Below are 17,449 nucleotides of genomic sequence, written 5' to 3'. Positions count from 1 at the left end.
TCTAATCAGAAAGGTGAAACCCTTCCCAGCCATGGATTTTTGTTTCAAGGCCAAATTTAAGATACGCTCTTTTAAGGTATAAGTGTGAAAATTTACCAGAATTTTACGAGGCTTAGGCCTCTGAGGATTCAATTTAAAGGGATCCGTGTGAATCCTTTGAATGTCAGCCGACAATTCTGCTACGGTATGATCCAAGTTCAGTGATTCCTTCAATAAGGAGACGATATATTGTTTAATATCTGACCCCTCAGATCCTTCAGGAACATTCAAAATACGAATGTTCCCCCGCCTTGCGTTATATTCAAGAGTCTCCATCCTCTCTCTGAGAGCCAAATCTTCCTTTGTAAGTTTTTGAATATCCACTTTCGCTTGGTCTAAATGGATTGAGTGGACACCAACCGTTTCCTCTAAAACTCCAGTCCTTACTGTTAGTCCATCACTTTTACTATCTAATGTTTGACAGTAGTTTCTGAACTCTGCTTGATTAGCGGATGATTCCGCAAATCCCTTCCTTATCTCCAGGGTAAGAGCAGAAAACATCTCTAAAACAGAGGCGGCCATCATCGGAGAAGAAGAAGAGGGCAGCAATAATGAGTTGGAATCAGGTATGGCAGGAGCTGAAGAGGTTTCCATATCTGCACCCCCAGATGCACCTCCTAGCCCAAAAAAGTCTGACTCGCCAGCCTCCGTGGTCGATTCTGTGGTTAAGATTGAGGGTGAATTCTGCTCTGTCGCTGATGGAAGTTTTAGCAGAGATTGCGTGGACTGCACAGACAACATGGGTTGTGCAGACTGTTGCTCTCCTAAAACCGTGACTGACGCATCATCCACGTCCAGCGGCGAGGTTTCTGCTCGTACTGATGGTTGGCAAGGGGAGGAGCTGGCTGCTGGGATCGATGGCATACCTGAATCTTCAATCTCTTCGGAGAGATGCAAGATCTGGGGAACAGCTTTGAAGTAGGAGCGAAGTGAAGGAGTAATTCTTGAGTTTGTAGGAATCACTGCCTTAGAAACAGTAACCTTTGCCTTAACTTTACTTTTTGCCGTAGTATTTTTTTACTTAAGTTCTGTATTCAAAAAAGAGGATCTTTTCTTATATGAATTATTGGGCCCTTCCCCTTTTCCAATCTCTGTGGTTCCCTCCGGGCCTCCGTTTTTCTTTTTTCACCCGTGCCCCCGGCCTTTTTTGGTCCCCCCTTTGGGGGTAATGGGTGAGGTATTAGAAGACTTGGAAATATTGGGAGTATTTATTGTAGGGGAAGCCGGCAGGCCATCCTCAACACAGGCAGTGTAAAGTAAGGAGGCAGGTTTAGCCACTACTTGAGATAAATCTGTAAAAGTCCCATCCCCAGTTTCATGTAGCAAGGACCCCTCCACCGCGACACGGGGGCGGGCTGTTGTAATTGACACTGCTGGTCTTTAGAAGCTTCTATGGTGCCAGAGGTAACAGTTATATGCACAGCATGTGCTACATTCACTGGCCCCCGAAACGAGACTAAATTGCTTAACGTTTTCCCTCTCCTTAACTCCAGCGCGGCTAAACAGATCCTCGGGATGGATCTGGGGGACTCCGGGGGGTGTTTTGCAAAGCATGAGGAGGGTCTACAAAAGTCAGGCTCTAAACGTTTCTGCGAGTTTATTATAAACAGAAAGTTTGACAGGTCCGGGGTCATTGTTTTTCATAAAAAAATTGATTTTTTCCACTGTTGAAAAAATGATTCAAAATGTCAATTGGATTGTGCCTCATGTTGAATAACCACTTTTTAAACCCCTGTGACCAAAATTGCCATTTTTACAGAGTTTTTCTCCTACTCATAACCTTCTATTTTGACCAATTTCTGGCTAAAAATGTATTCTAAACACACTTATTTTAGTTCCAAAAGTGATAATTCACATTTAGTAGTCATTTACAGTCAAAAGAGAAAACATTAAAAAATGACCATTTCTGACCATCTGGAGAAAGTTTGACCGGTCCGGGGTCATCGTTTGTCATCAAAAAATAGATTTTTTCCACTGTTGAAAAAATTATTCAAAATGTCAATTAGATTGTGCCTCGTGTTGAATAACCACTTTTTAAAGCCTCACAATGACCAAAATTGCCATTTTTACAGACTTTTTCCCCTACTCAGAAGCTTCTATTTCGACTAATTTCTGGTAGAAAAATGACTCTAAACACACTTATTTTAGTTCCAAAAGTGATAATCCACATTTAAAAGCCATTTATTGTCAAAAGAGAAAACATTAAAAATATGACCATTTCTGACCATCTGGAGAAAGTTCGACAGGTTCGGGGTCACCGTTTTTAATCAAAAAAATTATTTTTTCAAATATAAAAAAATGATTCAAAATGTCAATTGGATTGTGCCTCATGTTGAATAACCACTTTTTAAAGCCTCACAATGACCAAAATTGCCATTTTAACTGACTTTTTCTCGTACTCAGAAGCTTCTATTTAGACCAATTTCTGACATAAAAATGACTTTATACACAGTTATTTTAGTTCCAAAAGTGACAATTCACATTTATTAGTCATTTACAGTCAAAAGAGAAAACATTAAAAATTGTCCATTTCTGACCATCTGGAGAAATTTCGACAGGTTCGGGGTCATCGTTTTTCATCTTAAAATTGATTTTTCCACTGTTGAAAAACTGATAAAAAATGTCAAATGGATTGTGCCTCATGTTGAATAACCACTTTTTAAAGCCCCTGTGACCAAAATTGCCATTTTGACAGACTTTTTCTCCTACTCAGAAGATTCTATTTTGACCAATTTCTAGCTGAAAAATTACTCTAAACACACTTATTTTAGTTCCAAAAGTGATAGTTCACATTTAATAGGCAGTTACAGTCAAAAAAGAAAACAATAATAAATGACCATTCTGACCATCTGGAGAAAGTTTGACAGGTCCGGGGTCATCGTTTTCCATCAACAAATTGATTTTTTTCAACTATAGAAAAAATTACTCAAAATGTCAATTGGATCGTGCCTCATGTTGAATAACCACTTTTTAAACCCTCACATTCACCAAAATTGCCATTTTTACAGAGTTTTGCTGCTACTCAGAAGCTTCAATTTTGACCAATTTCAGGCACAGAAATGACTTTGAACACACTTATTTTAGTTGAAAAAGTAATATTTCACATCCAAAAGTCATTTACAGTCAAAAGATTAAATGTTAACAATTCATCAATAATGACTATTTTCGGAACGTTTGACAGGTCCGGGATCATCGTTTTTATCAGAAAATACATTTTTTGGACTGTACCAAAAATGATTCAAAATGTCAATTTGATCGTGCCTCATGTTGAATAACTACTTTTTTAAACCCTTACATGACCAAAATTGCCATTTTTACAGAGTTTTGCTAACTCAGAAGCTTCAATTTTGACCAATTTCAGGCACAGAAATGAATTTAAACACACTTATTTTAGTTGAAAAAGTAATAATTCACATCCAACAGTCATTTACAGTCAAAAGATTAAATGTTAAAATGGCATCACTACTGACAATTTTGGGAACGTTTGACTGGTTCGGGGTCATTGTTTTTGGTTTTGAAATGCAGTTTGTGAAAAACAACGGTCTTACTCTTTTGTGAATCTGCATTTGTTTTAACATGTTCCTTCTTAAACCTCTTCTTAAATTTCGATATTCTCCCTCCTATTCTGTAGCATTTTCACATTTTCGAACTTCTTGCTCTGGCCCCATACATGAGGTGTTTTTTTATTTTCTTGCCTCCATTTGTTTTTTATGTGAATGAGTTGCTGTATCTGTGAGTGTCCATGTGTAGTGCTTGACTTGCTCCAAGCTTGGGCTGGAGTACTTGTACACATGTTTTGACACCATTTGGACTGTAGTAAAATTTGATGTGTAGTTTGTGAGCAGAAGTAGTCTTACTCATTTGTGGGTTTAGAAGGGTAGTATGTGAATAGTAATGGTCTTACTCTTTTGTTGGTCTGTGTTTATTTTAGCACATCTCTCCCTACAACTTCTCCCTTTACAGCCTCTTCCACTGGCACCACTCAAATTTACTACTAAAACACAAACCTAGACATGCAGAGATCTCTGCTATGATGGTGGAGTGCTCCGCACAGAAAAGCAGAGGTGGAGGTCTCAGCCCATGGGTTTGGTAATAGCATTTCGTGGGAATTACAAGAGGAGGAATGGATGGAAGTTAAGAGAAAAATAAGGGATGCGTTAATCTAAGTAATGCTTCATAGGACCCAATTTAAATACCTGCACACGATATACATTATGCCAGAACACCTATGAGAGATGTACAGATGCTATCACTAGAAAGTATTGGACTCCTTGCACATGCGGAGGACTTACTCCATACAGTCTGGAGCTGTCAGGTCATTCACAGAAGAGGTTTGCGCTGATTTACATTACTTATAGGCAACTTTCTTGCGCAAAACAGGTTTTGCACTGGAAAGTTAATAACTAAAAAAACATTTTGTGTTGGTTTGCAATACTTTTGTGATGCAAACACAGTTCAAAAGGTTTGTAAATCAGCCCAATTAGTATAACGTGAACTTTGACAACATTTAGTATATGTGCAAAATACTTAGACAGAAACATGCTGCATTGTGAAGAATTCTACTGCTTAGAGGAATGAATTTCAATAATTAAAAGGATCAGCAAAACATTGATACCCCCATTCAAGAAGAAATACTACAGTTTGATGGCTAAATAGTCTCAGATATTCCGTGTCCAACTGTAGTGTGGCCTTTGTTTGGTTAATCTAACAGATGCATATTTACTTACCAGGATGAATTAAAAACCCCACCGCCCCCCCGGTGGTATGTTTCTGTATGTAGTTATGTATTAGTTACTAGAATCTGAAGAATACTTTTATTAAGGAATAATATGATCATTTAATTTCAGTCAAAACATTCACACATGATGATATTTTATTCTTGGGCATAAACAGAAACAATGATCAAATGTCAGAGCTAACTTGCAAACATCAAACACATTGTACTTTGTGAAATCATGAAAGAGTAGTCACTAATGTAAATGATTAGTGCACATTTCAGTATCTTTAATGTGCTACTGAGCGTTTCTTGATTTTGCTGAGAGATGGTTGAGCTGAAATACTGTTGCTTTCAAGTAGCAATTATTGCCCCTACTTGCATTATCTGACAGTGTATGGATATTTTCGAAGCTTATCTCATTAATTGCAATTACCCAGGAGTAAAACTCTTCACTGCCCTCTATATTTCACTAAGCTTTTGTATGGTTGCTTGTTTTACTAATATGGTAAAACGTTTTGTTTTGATAATGTCCACAAGATTTAAAAACAATAAAATACATGGAAACATTCTATCTTAGAATACCTTAAAGGTGATGCAAAAAAGAAATGTGCCCAATTATTAAACAAACATTACTAAGTATGAAGAATAAATATCTGTGTTACAATAAAAAATAAAATAACAATATATAAAGTTGATCTGTATAAGAAAGGTATGCAGTTTACTCAGTGGTTTTGAGGGTCATAGTATATTTTTAAAGGGCCCTACTCATAAATACATCTTAGACTCAACACAATTCATCCAGTACCTTTTGCATTTTTCCTTTCATTGTACTCTGATGGATTGTGGTGTGGTCATGATCTTTGTGCGTAATGCAAAATGCATCCTATGAAGTGTGGCTGCCACTGTTTTGTCGTTAAGGCTTTGTATTAATTTGTGATGATTTTGTGACTATGGGCTTGATTTTGATTTCGGCGGTCGGGTTACTCGTCACAGTGGTGTTGGTTATCCCTTCTACTGAAATAAAAAATCACTTAGGATATTATGGGATTTATATTTCAGTAAATGGGATATCCGTCACCATTGTGACCAAGTAACTTGTCTGCCAAATTCTAAATCAGGCCTTATGTCATGTATAGATGTTTAATTCTGGTACAGAATGGCTTTCAGAATGAACAATTGAAAGTCCGAAGGATGACATTTGTTAGGACAAAAATGGAAACCTTTGCACATTTTCATTTGAATATGCCTTCAATTCCAGTCTTTTATGTTCACTTTACGACAGATACTGTCCTTGTGCCTTGCAGAGTGGTTTGCACAATATACCATTTTGTGAAATTAAAGTTGATTTTTATAATGTTACTGTACTTAGAAGTCCAGTTTCAAAGCAATTGCATCTGATATGTACAAATATCGAGCATAATTCGACAATTGCAGTTTGAAATTAAGAAACTCTATAGAGTTCCTAAGGCTGTACAGCATGTTGTTAATTACAACTGTATTAACTATGTACTTTCTTCAACAATAACACCAAAGACAGTTTATATACTCAATGCATAGTTAGGTAGATAAGGCACATTATGAAATCAAATGATTTTACATTAATCACAAACCATTTGACCTAACAATGCAAACTATATAGCAAGCCACTTTTGCTTTATTTTACAAATTCTTTAAATAATAGACATACTTAGCAAAAAGGCACAGGACCTATTAATGGTTGAAATAAATAAACATTTCCTCAAAGTCCTATTTTACAGAGAACTGTAACCCTAGCAGAATCCATCTGTAATATAGTGCACTGTAAAATGAAGTCCTCATTTGGTTTTCTGTGTTTGACTTTCTGTGATGTAACATAAAATTGACATTTGGAAATGTTTTGTATCATAATTCGCTTAACTGTTTTTTGCTCAGCTCTGCTGTCACAGAAGACAAGTATCATATACAAAAACAACAACAAAAGATCACCCTATTTTCATTTTGGAGATGACTTTTGTTTTGTTGGCAAATATTTTATTAAAAGTGCAGCTCACTATTAAGATTGTTTATACTTGTTGGTATGCTAAATGATGTTTAATCAGATTACTCACAGCTCAAAATTCACTGTACAAGCTTCTTATAACACAACACGATAACATATTATAACATGACATTAAAAAAATACAAAGTAGAGGCTGAGCACAATCTTTAAAAATTATTGATTTAGAGGCTGAATACATAGCTCAAAGAAGCAATACAGCTTTCCACAAATGAATCAAGGTACAGCAGGACAGCCAATTTGTGGCCATAACTACCTTTCCCTAAAGATTTGACAAGAATGTTTAAGGTAAAGACTTCTGCCCAATACAAAAAGTCTGCTGCCCTGCCATGCACCTCATATGCCCTGCACTATATCAAAAGATTTTTTTTAGCTACATAGAATGAAATCTAATAGAACAGATACCTGTGAAAATGGAAGCACAGAAAAAACATAACACTGATATAAGTAAAAAGTAATCAACTAAGAGAAAAGTAGTCATGTATGCAAACAGAAATTTAATACATACTGAATGTGGAGCTCCAATCAGTCAAGCATAGTGTATTAGAAAGTATGTTAACATTAGATTTGATTTGAAAACCCAACAAGACATCAAATAATGGAACCAAAGAAAGAAATAAAGGTATTTTGAAAAGTACTCTGTTTAGTATTTTGTGACTTATATTTGGGGCTGTTTCTTTAACTGACTTAAATTAAGTATATATTTCCACATATTGCATTAAGAGAAGTTTTGTTAGTATCCCAGTTGGAACGAAAGTACTTGCAGATAGTTATAATGCCATCCAAAAATATCAAGACAATGAAATAGTGGAAATAATTTGCATCTGTTACTACATAAAATACCAACTGTAATCACTAAGCCAAAAGCAATCACCCATAGGAAGTAAACAATATTTTAAGGTATATCAGGCATAGATAACCTGGCTGCACAAACAGTGGTGAAGATGCTAAATACATAATATGTTGGGAAGTAAGCAGACAATCAGTATCTTGGACTGGAACAAAGTCTCAAATGCCAAGCTGCCTCGTTGAGAAGCACTTTCTCTGTCAAAAAGAAGAAAGCCTGTTCTTTTTTAACAAGAATCACTGTCCTAGGCATCCTCTAATATCAAGTCACATGAAGGGAATACTCAAACACAGGGAGCATAGAATGTAAACATTGTGCAAACCGATATGAAAGCTTTAATATCAGTTTAAAATTATAGGACCAGCTTACAGATGGAAAACAACCACAATTCAAAGGAAAATACACTGAACACAAGACCCATAACTTTTGAAAAATAAGGGACCAAGAAAGCTGAAAGAAACGACTATTTAGCCATAGATGGATTAAAAAGTATTTTAACCTGGAAAAAAATAAGGCATTTAGAAGAAACACTATCATATACCGAAAATATTGATCTAACATACATAAGGAAAATAATGTATTTAATGGTCACAAACAAATGATTGAAGAAACTAAGGGCCTGATGAATCAAAAGACTAGGTGCAAAAAGATGTGTCAAATTCCGCACCAACTTTATGTGACAAGTTTTTAATTTTGTGAGACAACCTTTTTCGCTAACAGGTTGTATTACCAAACAACTTGCCTAACAAATATAAATGAAGCAGTCACTATTTGTGACTATCTGTGATTGGCTACAAACATAGGGATAGTACCCTTCAACAGTGGACCACTATCCGTGTGTTACATTCTCAGACGGGAATTGTTTTTGTAGCAGTAAAACAAACCAGAGTAGAATTTTTTTTAAAAGGTTTGCTGGCTGAGAAAACATTTAAGGGAGCAGACAGTGGCCCCACGGAGCGCAGCCTACTCCCCCTGAGACTGTAGTGTCAGTTACCAATCGATGGTGAGAGAGCAATAGCAGGTCTAAACTACTGATCTATGCAATACTGGATCACATTTAGGAATACCCCTTCCTAACTGTGATTCTAAATGGATTAGTACACCCATTTTAGGAGTAGGAAATGGATATCAAATTTGAAAAACTGGTTTCGTACATACACAATTTAATGTGAAATACTTATAAATGCATGGTTACCATAGGAAATAATCTTTTGTAGCACTGACTATAAAAACATTGATATGCATCTTTTAATAAAAGTTATATCAGCTCTGCCTCTACCCAGCATGCATGTCAAACTTACAAAAGCCTAAACTGCATCAAAAAGGACACATATTGGCAAAATAATTGGTTTAACTATGTACATCCTGTCTGCACTAATAGCAAACAAAACACAACCAGGAGTGCAGAAGATGCATTACGGTTAATCTTTGATTTAGATGCTATCATAAATTCTAGGATCCTGATTCACAGAATCAGTGTCTGCATATATTTACATCAGCAAAACTGCAACTTACTGCAGGCATCCATTGACCTTACAATATTCAAGTATTGACAAAAGTAATTTACAATGGTTATTAATTTCCATCTATGATTTTCTTTTTCCATGCTTTTTTCATCTTTACGACGGTTGATTTGATGGAATTATAAATGTTACAAGGAGGCACAGAACAGTAAAGACGGGTGCACATAGCCAGAACAGCAACATTTAGAAGCGTTTTACAGTGTCGTGGAAAGGCCCTTAGATACAGTAGCATAATTGATGAATGTTAGTTGAGCAAGGCTGGTGGTGTGTAAGTGGCAGAAGGGGAAGGGATGAGCAGGCATGTGTGTGTGTGTGTGTGTGTGTGTGTGTGTGTGTGTGTGTGAGAGAGAGAGAGAGAGAGAGAGAGAGAGAGAGAGAGATAGAGAGTGTTTGTGTGTTGAAGTGTGTCCGAATCATTCTTAACCTCTTGTCTCTGTGAAAAAGCTTGTTCTGCTTGTAACTCACTTTAAATGTAAACAGATTTTAAAGATGGTAACCATGATTTGTGAGGGCTGACCATTTACCAATTGAAACCCACTAAACCTATTATATAGTTTCTTCTCCATCATTACCTCATTTGTAAAAGGTACCAGTATACAGTAATTCTGAGTTACATGCTGAACATGTTGGAACATAGATCCATCCCAAATTGCTTGCAGCTCACTGTTTAAACATTCTTCCTTTGGCAAGTAAACAAATTCACGGTTTCCTGTGTCTAGAAACTGGCATTGGTAGAGGGGTTCACTTCTCAAATGCATTATGTAAATTGTACTGAATATACATTTTTTTTTGACTGAGTGTTAAAAATGATTTCAAAATAACCCTAGGATAGGAGAAGGCTTCATCCCATTTAGTGTAAAACATTTTATATTTTAAATAACAACAGCTGAAAGTAATAGTCTCCATTTAATTTTCTTTCATATCCAATGATGTTTTTTTTTCAATATGAGTTCTATAATATAACTAACCTACATTAATAAAAAACACTGGGGCATATTAACAAGGAAAAGGGAAAATTAATGCAAAGGGCGCTTAGTGTTAATTTTTTTAATGCCTGCTCTCGCTGGATAATATTGCCTGGTGATCGCGTTATTAACAACGCTAACCGCGTAGGCGATAAAAAATCCAGCGATAGCGGCATTTTGTGAGGTTATCGCTGGTAATGCAGCGATAAAACTACAAGGATATGGATATCCTTGTTGATAGCCCATGGTGGACTTAGCCATGTAATCCACCTCCCATTGGATTACATGGCTAAGTCTGAAAATTAACAGACATAAAAAAGCAGCGTTAACTGTGGTTAGCGCTGCTTTTTTTGTCTCTAACAGGGTTAGCGTGAAGCTTGATAATAGGAGAAATGTCGCTTAGCGACATTTCTCCTATTTTGCTCTGCATCGCCCACTTTGCATCTCATTAGAGATGCAAAGGGAAGCGTGGTGAAAAAGGGTGCTAACATGCGATTTTGCATGTTAGCACCCTGTTGTTGATAGGGTGATATTTTTATCTCGGCTTCTTTAGCTTTTAAAGCCAAAAAAGCGAAGATAAAGTCCTTGTTATTATGCCCCATTGTTTTTAATGGTTAAATACTTCTATAGATCATGGCATGAGAATCAATCATTTATTTTAACCACTATTCATATGAGAAAATCAGAATTTCAACATGAGATGCAATTTGCAGGAACAAAATGCGCTTTCCGACAGGCTGCACCATTGAAAATTCACACGTATGGGAATTTTTCTGCATTTCTACTTTAAAAAAAAATTATTTTGGAAAAAGTGACTTTTTGTATATCACGTCCTACTACACACTTCAGCCAGTTCTAAGAGGTGTAGTGAACAGATGTTAATATTATCCATTTTATTGCTTCGCAATTTACTGGTCTAGATGTAATCATGAGTCTGCCTTGCCAAGTTTCAGTCTTGTTACCTTCAGATCAATGCAGAAATCAGTTGTGAGTGTTTCTTGCCATCCGATAAAGTAATTTAAAAAAAGGCGGGAATAAGTCTGTGTGAAGGTGAAGAATAGGAGGGCTCACCCTCATATTTCATGTCTTATGGGTGGAAGAAGGTAAAAGTGATTTATCCACAGCCAAACATTTTACTTAAGGGAAAATATTTCATAAGCTACTGCCAGGTGTCATTTGGGATGAACTTCTAAAGAAAATGACATTGTTCTATTCAATCATGAAATCCACCTTTATCATTCAAGGCAATACATTTCTTTCTCCATAATGTTATTTGACTTCCCTGAAAATCATATTTCAATAATCATGCACAAGTATGATGTGCATCATCTGAAAGAAATTCTAGAAGTTTGATACCATCAAATGGTAAATTATTTGGTTAAAGGTCCATCTGACATATGAACTTTAATCATATGTAGATTTTAATGATAGAATAGGTATAATTTTAGTAAATTTATATTGAAAGTGTTTAGAAAGTTAACTAACAAATCGAATGGGCATGCAAAGTGCAACGTAATTATTTGGATTTCTAATGCTGATTAGGTGGAGGTATGTCTTACAACATGAACACAGTTATATATTTTATTGATACACTTTCTTTGGGAGTATCTAAATAATTTTATATCAAATGAGCTTTAATAAAACATTAAACTTGAAGGATATTTCATTTTAGGCCTAGCCCTGCAAAAAGAAACAATTTGAAATATGTTTCAACATTGTCTGGCCATCATATTCTTGACAATAATTTTGTTTTACAAGCCATCTATCTAACACAAAGAACTGTAATATTTGTTGCCATCATAGCACATATCATAGACACATGTAATTACTTCTAGACTGTAATATCTTAGTGGCAATCACCATATAACTCTCGTAGGGGAAGGTAGACAATGATGATGTGCTGTTATAATACATTCGTTACCACAGGTATATTTCATAGAAACACAAAAACTATCCATTGCATTTGTGGTCTGCCTAGTATTGTTCCATATTTGGGGTATTGATTGAAGTATGAGATGAAGGAAGCAGTAGTCACATTTTTAGATGTAAATCATTATGTTAAAAACGGTGCCAAGCACAGAAGCATATGTTTCAGGGCTCAAAAGCATTTATGATCGTTTTTTATTGAAGAGGTTTTGGCTCACTCTTTTCCACCATCTCTTGGCTCAACCGCGTGGCTTCCACAGAGGTCAGTGTCTCATGCCCTGTTGCTGCGACAGAGAGTCTCCTCAGGACATGATACACTTTTTAATGTTCTGCAGTTTTTATAATCTTCCCACAAAATTATTTATTATCCCTATCCTGAAAAAGGCTGATTTTAGGAGGGTTAAACCAGCTGTTATCTATTTAGAACTTCTTTCTACAGATACTGTTTTGTACACTCTTAATTTTTTAAGGGCAGCCCTAAGACTCATGTCAAGTTGTGATTCATTTCTGCACTGTAATCTATGTATTTTAGTTATAAACCCAGTGTAATTTGATGTATTAACAGTTGTTAACCTGTATTGTGGAACACGTTTTTAATCATGTTTGTTTGACTTTTATGGTTTTACTCATAAAACCAAATAAAGCTTGTTGATTATGATGATTTAAATTTTGTGTTTGAAAGTATCCTAAGATATTACAAATGTATTACTCCATTTTGACATTACTAAAGCCAACCAGTTGCTTTCGAAGCTAGTTCAGAAACAGAACACCTGACCTTCAAGGAAAGCTATTTATTGACCTTTTTGCCAGGATCTAGTTGTATTTGACAATGTAAACATGATTCACCTACATAATGGTTTCAAAATTTTACATTTCTCAAACCAAATAATGTTTTACTCACTCTGCTAAGGAGGCAAGTAATGAGCAACAATCAGCGATTTCAGACAAAAATACAGGTCTACGTTATGCCTCAAGAAAAAAACAATACAATCTGCCACTCTGAAACTAGAATTACAACTAACATGAGCACTGGAAAGTTATCAATATCACAAATACATTGTTGTTTAGAATAATCAAACCTCTGATTTAGGGTTTGAGAGATGGACTAGTGTCCTTGGGGATGGCAAAGGACATTACCTCCACCATCCTAATAGTACACTGTCGGCCAAATATAGAGATGACATTTGGCCCAGTGTGGTTCCTTTCAATATACTAAACATTTGGTGGACAGGTGTTGTAGTCCACTAAACGTTTTATATTTCTTCATTATTGTTTTTTTCCTGTGCCTCGCTGCCCTTCTTGTTCTGCCAGTAACAGACGGGAAACAAAAGACTTTACACTTCCACCCTAAATATGGTGGGTGGTGTAATGTCTTTCTTTCAACAGCCCATACTTCATCAGGCATTAGGAGGAAGTATTCCATCGATGGAGCGCAAAAAGTTGTTTTGTTAACAGAATACTTAAGGTCTGCATCTCTAACTGAGACAGGTGGACAAAGGGTTTAGTTTTGACAGGGTACTTTCATCTTGTTTGCAACAGAGTTCATTGTCAGCAAAACTCTAAGCCAGGCTCTAAATTGTGTATTGTTCCACATAAAATCAAAAGCAAAGGAACTAGCACGTAACCTAAAATTCCAAATTAAACTATATTTTAAATGAAATACCTTGGATTGTGCTATATTGAAGTACATAACTTTTTGGGAAAAAGTAATACTTTTAAACTTCTGTGTCTTCCTAATAGAACACAACATATCATCTGGGTTATTTCTTTCATATAGTAGAGTAGCACATATTTGCTAATACTTCTCACAGGACAAAGGAGAAAAATAACACTAATTTTCAAGAAAACCAAACCATATATGTTCACTTACATCAACAGATGACAACCAGTGGCAAATCCATCTCTTATGCTGATTTATAATTTGGAACAATAGCTCAACATTCTTTCTTATTCTTAAAATATAAATTTCTAAAGGTGCATAGGCACATGTGGCTACATCTAGATTATTTGGTTTAGTACCCATTACTACTTTGTGATATGTTAAATTAACAATTATCAGGTGAGAAAGGAAACCTTTTTATGCAGCTTTATTGACATTTCAGCATGTTATAACATGCTGATTTCCTACAAGGGCATTTACTGAAATGCTAAATAAGGAGAAAATAATCTGACTTGCCACCAGCACTTGCTTGTTTGTTCAGTTGAGGCCAATGTTGAAATTCACGATTGGTCCTGATTATATTGTTATATATGGTAAAGGTCAGTTTTGTTATCCAAGTCAGGCTATCTGTATGTTTTTAGTCATAGTAGTGTATGTATTGGATTCTGAACTGGGAACTACACTATTTATACTATAATAAACATTTGGAAATGTGATACAGTAGTACGCTAAGCAACTTGTATATTTGAATTTTGCATTAACATGCATTCGCTCTGTTTCACATGGTGTAAAATGAAGAAATGGTACAAAATCATATGCATTATTTTTTCACTGGTCTAAAACTTCAGAAAATGTCCCACAGGTCACATGTCCCAAGTTTCACATTTGTAAGATTCAAAATACTCATTCATAAAACACAAATACAATGAGAGTCATAGGTTTTGTGTATTTGTCATATTCAAGTGTTGGCAATTTCATTTTGTAAAAAAGATATATCACTCAGGCACTTCTGAGGTTTAATTCTTGTGATATATTTTGCAATATCCCTATCAGTAGCATTGCATATTGGTTAGTATATTGCAAAATATAGCCAGAGACCATTATTTAAGGCATGTGGCACTTGTTTAAATGACAAGTTAGAAAAGTTTAAAATTAAGCAATTGCAAAATATTTCACAAGTAATAATTCAAAATGCAAACATTTCAAAATGCAAATTAGCAGTGAAGTATTGCATTACATATTGAGTAAAAATACCACAGCATAAAGTTGCACTTCATGTGCAATGATCCTCAGGCTTGACTACCTCCACTGAGTAAGGAGCTCGCTTCTGAACATACCGTGGTACTTGGCTGGTGAAGGCTTTACCAGCTGCATGTTACTGAACAATCTGTAGGTAATATATGCTAGTTGATAAAACTAAATGTTTCAATATGGCAGTGCAAGCAGGCTCTCATCCTCCACCTCAAAAGCCATGTTCATATGTTCATAGATATCCGGTAAAATATGAAGCTGTGGCAAGCCCACAAAAGTGGAATGCTCATTTGTGAATTTCAGGCTCTTGTTTCAGCATGCGTCAGGTCTCCATTAGTCCAGGATTTTTGCTTTGGATCGCTATCTGCATCAATTGAGTTAGGTTGTGCTTTCTTAAGTTTTTTCACCAATCTGGCACTACATAGCAGCATTGAACTAAGTATCATTGAAAATCCACTGAGAAGAAATACCCCTGTATAGCTTTGAGTTGTGTCCAGCAGCCATCCTGTTAGAAAACAAATGTTTAGATTAGTAAATATTTCTAAATCATTTTCGCAGTGAGTGTACGCTTTATTGAAAAGAGGCAAACTATGTCTGGGATTAAAGTACTTCATGCTGTACATTATACGGATATTGCAAGTCATCAAGGACTTACGTGGCCACATAGAGGAGTGAGGCCGAAGGCCAAATTTCGTTATAAGTTCATGGAACTGGGAGGGTACTTTCAATATCGTTATAATGTACGGCAGAGGGTACTTAAGTTCCTATAGTAAATGATCAGAAAATCCCCTTCCCAAAAATGTTAATTTCTTGGTGTGTTGCTCCTATAAGATGATAGGATTTTGCAGACCTAAAGAATAAAAGCAGTGTAGAATTAAACACACTAAAATTGAGTTAGATATTTGTTGCATAAAGATATTAGAATCAGTTTAACATAAGTCAGATTTTAAAAAATGCTGTTGCTCAGAATGTTTAGAAACATGCAGAGAGGTTCTATCTTTCCTATACAGTGCAATAGTATGTTGACAATATCTCTTTTCTGATCACCACACATTTGAAAACTGCAACTTTCATTATGCTCTGTGACCTGCCTTTCACCTTGGCTACTGCTTCTGGCAGTAGGCATTATGACGTCAGAACTCAACTGCAATAAGTTATTACTTTTTGGGCAGCTGCGTCATTTCTTTATTACATATTTACAACAAGGGGTGGTGATGGACAGAGTCTCTGAATTAAGCAGAGTACTCTCACCCAGTCAAGAGATCAGGGCTAGATCCAACACCGTTTTTTAGCTCATTGCACCATCCCAGTTTCAGAACCTGGCTGTATGCAAATTAGTCTGTCCCTGGCCCAGTGCATCATGGGAACAGGGCAGACCAGACTACAAAAGCCAATTCTTACACTGGGAAGGAAACAAGCTTCCGGGGACCGGTTTCTGGCATTACAGCCGTCTTCGGCCCGGCTTGCTTGAATCCTGATGGTGCAATGAGCAAGGGACTCACATCTGAGTATACCCTTCCACGCTTAGGGTGGACAAAAATATTTACAACAAGGGGTGGTGATGGACAGAGTCTCTGAATTAAGCAGAGTACTCTCACCCAGTCAAGAGATCAGGGCTAGATCCAACACCGTTTTTTAGCTCTTGCGCCATCCCAGTTTCAGAACCTGGCTGTATGCAAATTAGTCTGTCCCTGGCCCGGTAGCTTGTTTCCTTTCCAGTGTAAGAATTGGCTTTGTAGTTTGGTTTGCCCTGTTCCCATCATGCACTGGGACAGGAACAGACTAATTTGCATACAGCCAGGTTCTGAAACTGGGATGATACAGTGAGCTAAAAAACGGTGTTGGATCTAGCCCTGATCTCTTGACTGGGTGAGAGTTTTCTGCTTAATTCAGAGACTCTGTCCATCACCACCCCTTGTTGTAAATTATTTTGTCCACCCTAAGCGTGGAAGGGTATGCTCAGACATGAGTCCCTTGCTCACTGCACCATCAGGATTCAAGCAAGCCGGGCCGAAGAGGCTGAAATGCCAGAAACCGGTCCCCGGTAGCTTGTTTCCTTTCCAGTGTAAGAATTGGCTTTGTAGTTTGGTTTGCCCTGTTCCCATCATGCACTGGGACAGGAACAGACTAATTTGCATACAGCCAGGTTCTGAAACTGGGATGATACAGTGAGCTAAAAAACGGTGTTGGATCTAGCCCTGATCTCTTGACTGGGTGAGAGTTTTCTGCTTAATTCAGAGACTCTGTCCATCACCACCCCTTGTTGTAAATTATTTTGTCCACCCTAAGCGTGGAAGGGTATGCTCAGACATGAGTCCCTTGCTCACTGCACCATCAGGATTCAAGCAAGCCGGGCCGAAGAGGCTGAAATGCCAGAAACCGGTCCCCGGTAGCTTGTTTCCTTTCCAGTGTAAGAATTGGCTTTGTAGTTTGGTTTGCCCTGTTCCCATCATGCACTGGGACAGGAACAGACTAATTTGCATACA

General features: G+C 36.7%; 1 protein-coding gene across 1 annotated transcript in view; it reads right to left on the bottom strand.

Annotated features, from left to right (window-relative positions):
• Positions 1–2,590: 2,590 nt before the first annotated feature.
• SLC16A12 (solute carrier family 16 member 12) overlaps positions 2,591–17,449 on the bottom strand; it is a 1,078,196-nt gene continuing 1,063,337 nt past the window's right edge. Inside the window, exon 13 of the mRNA XM_078642924.1 lies at positions 2,591–15,468. Within this exon, the coding sequence (XP_078499050.1) occupies positions 15,263–15,468 (206 nt within the window). The 3' untranslated portion in view covers positions 2,591–15,262. The remainder of the gene's footprint in view (positions 15,469–17,449) is intronic.

Source organism: Lissotriton helveticus, chromosome 5_1, assembly GCF_964261635.1.
Source record: "Lissotriton helveticus chromosome 5_1, aLisHel1.1, whole genome shotgun sequence".
In the NCBI taxonomy this organism is placed as follows: Eukaryota; Metazoa; Chordata; class Amphibia; order Caudata; family Salamandridae; genus Lissotriton; species Lissotriton helveticus.
The sequence above is the reverse complement of the archived record's forward strand: the minus strand, read 5'-3'. Positions and strand labels throughout refer to the sequence as shown.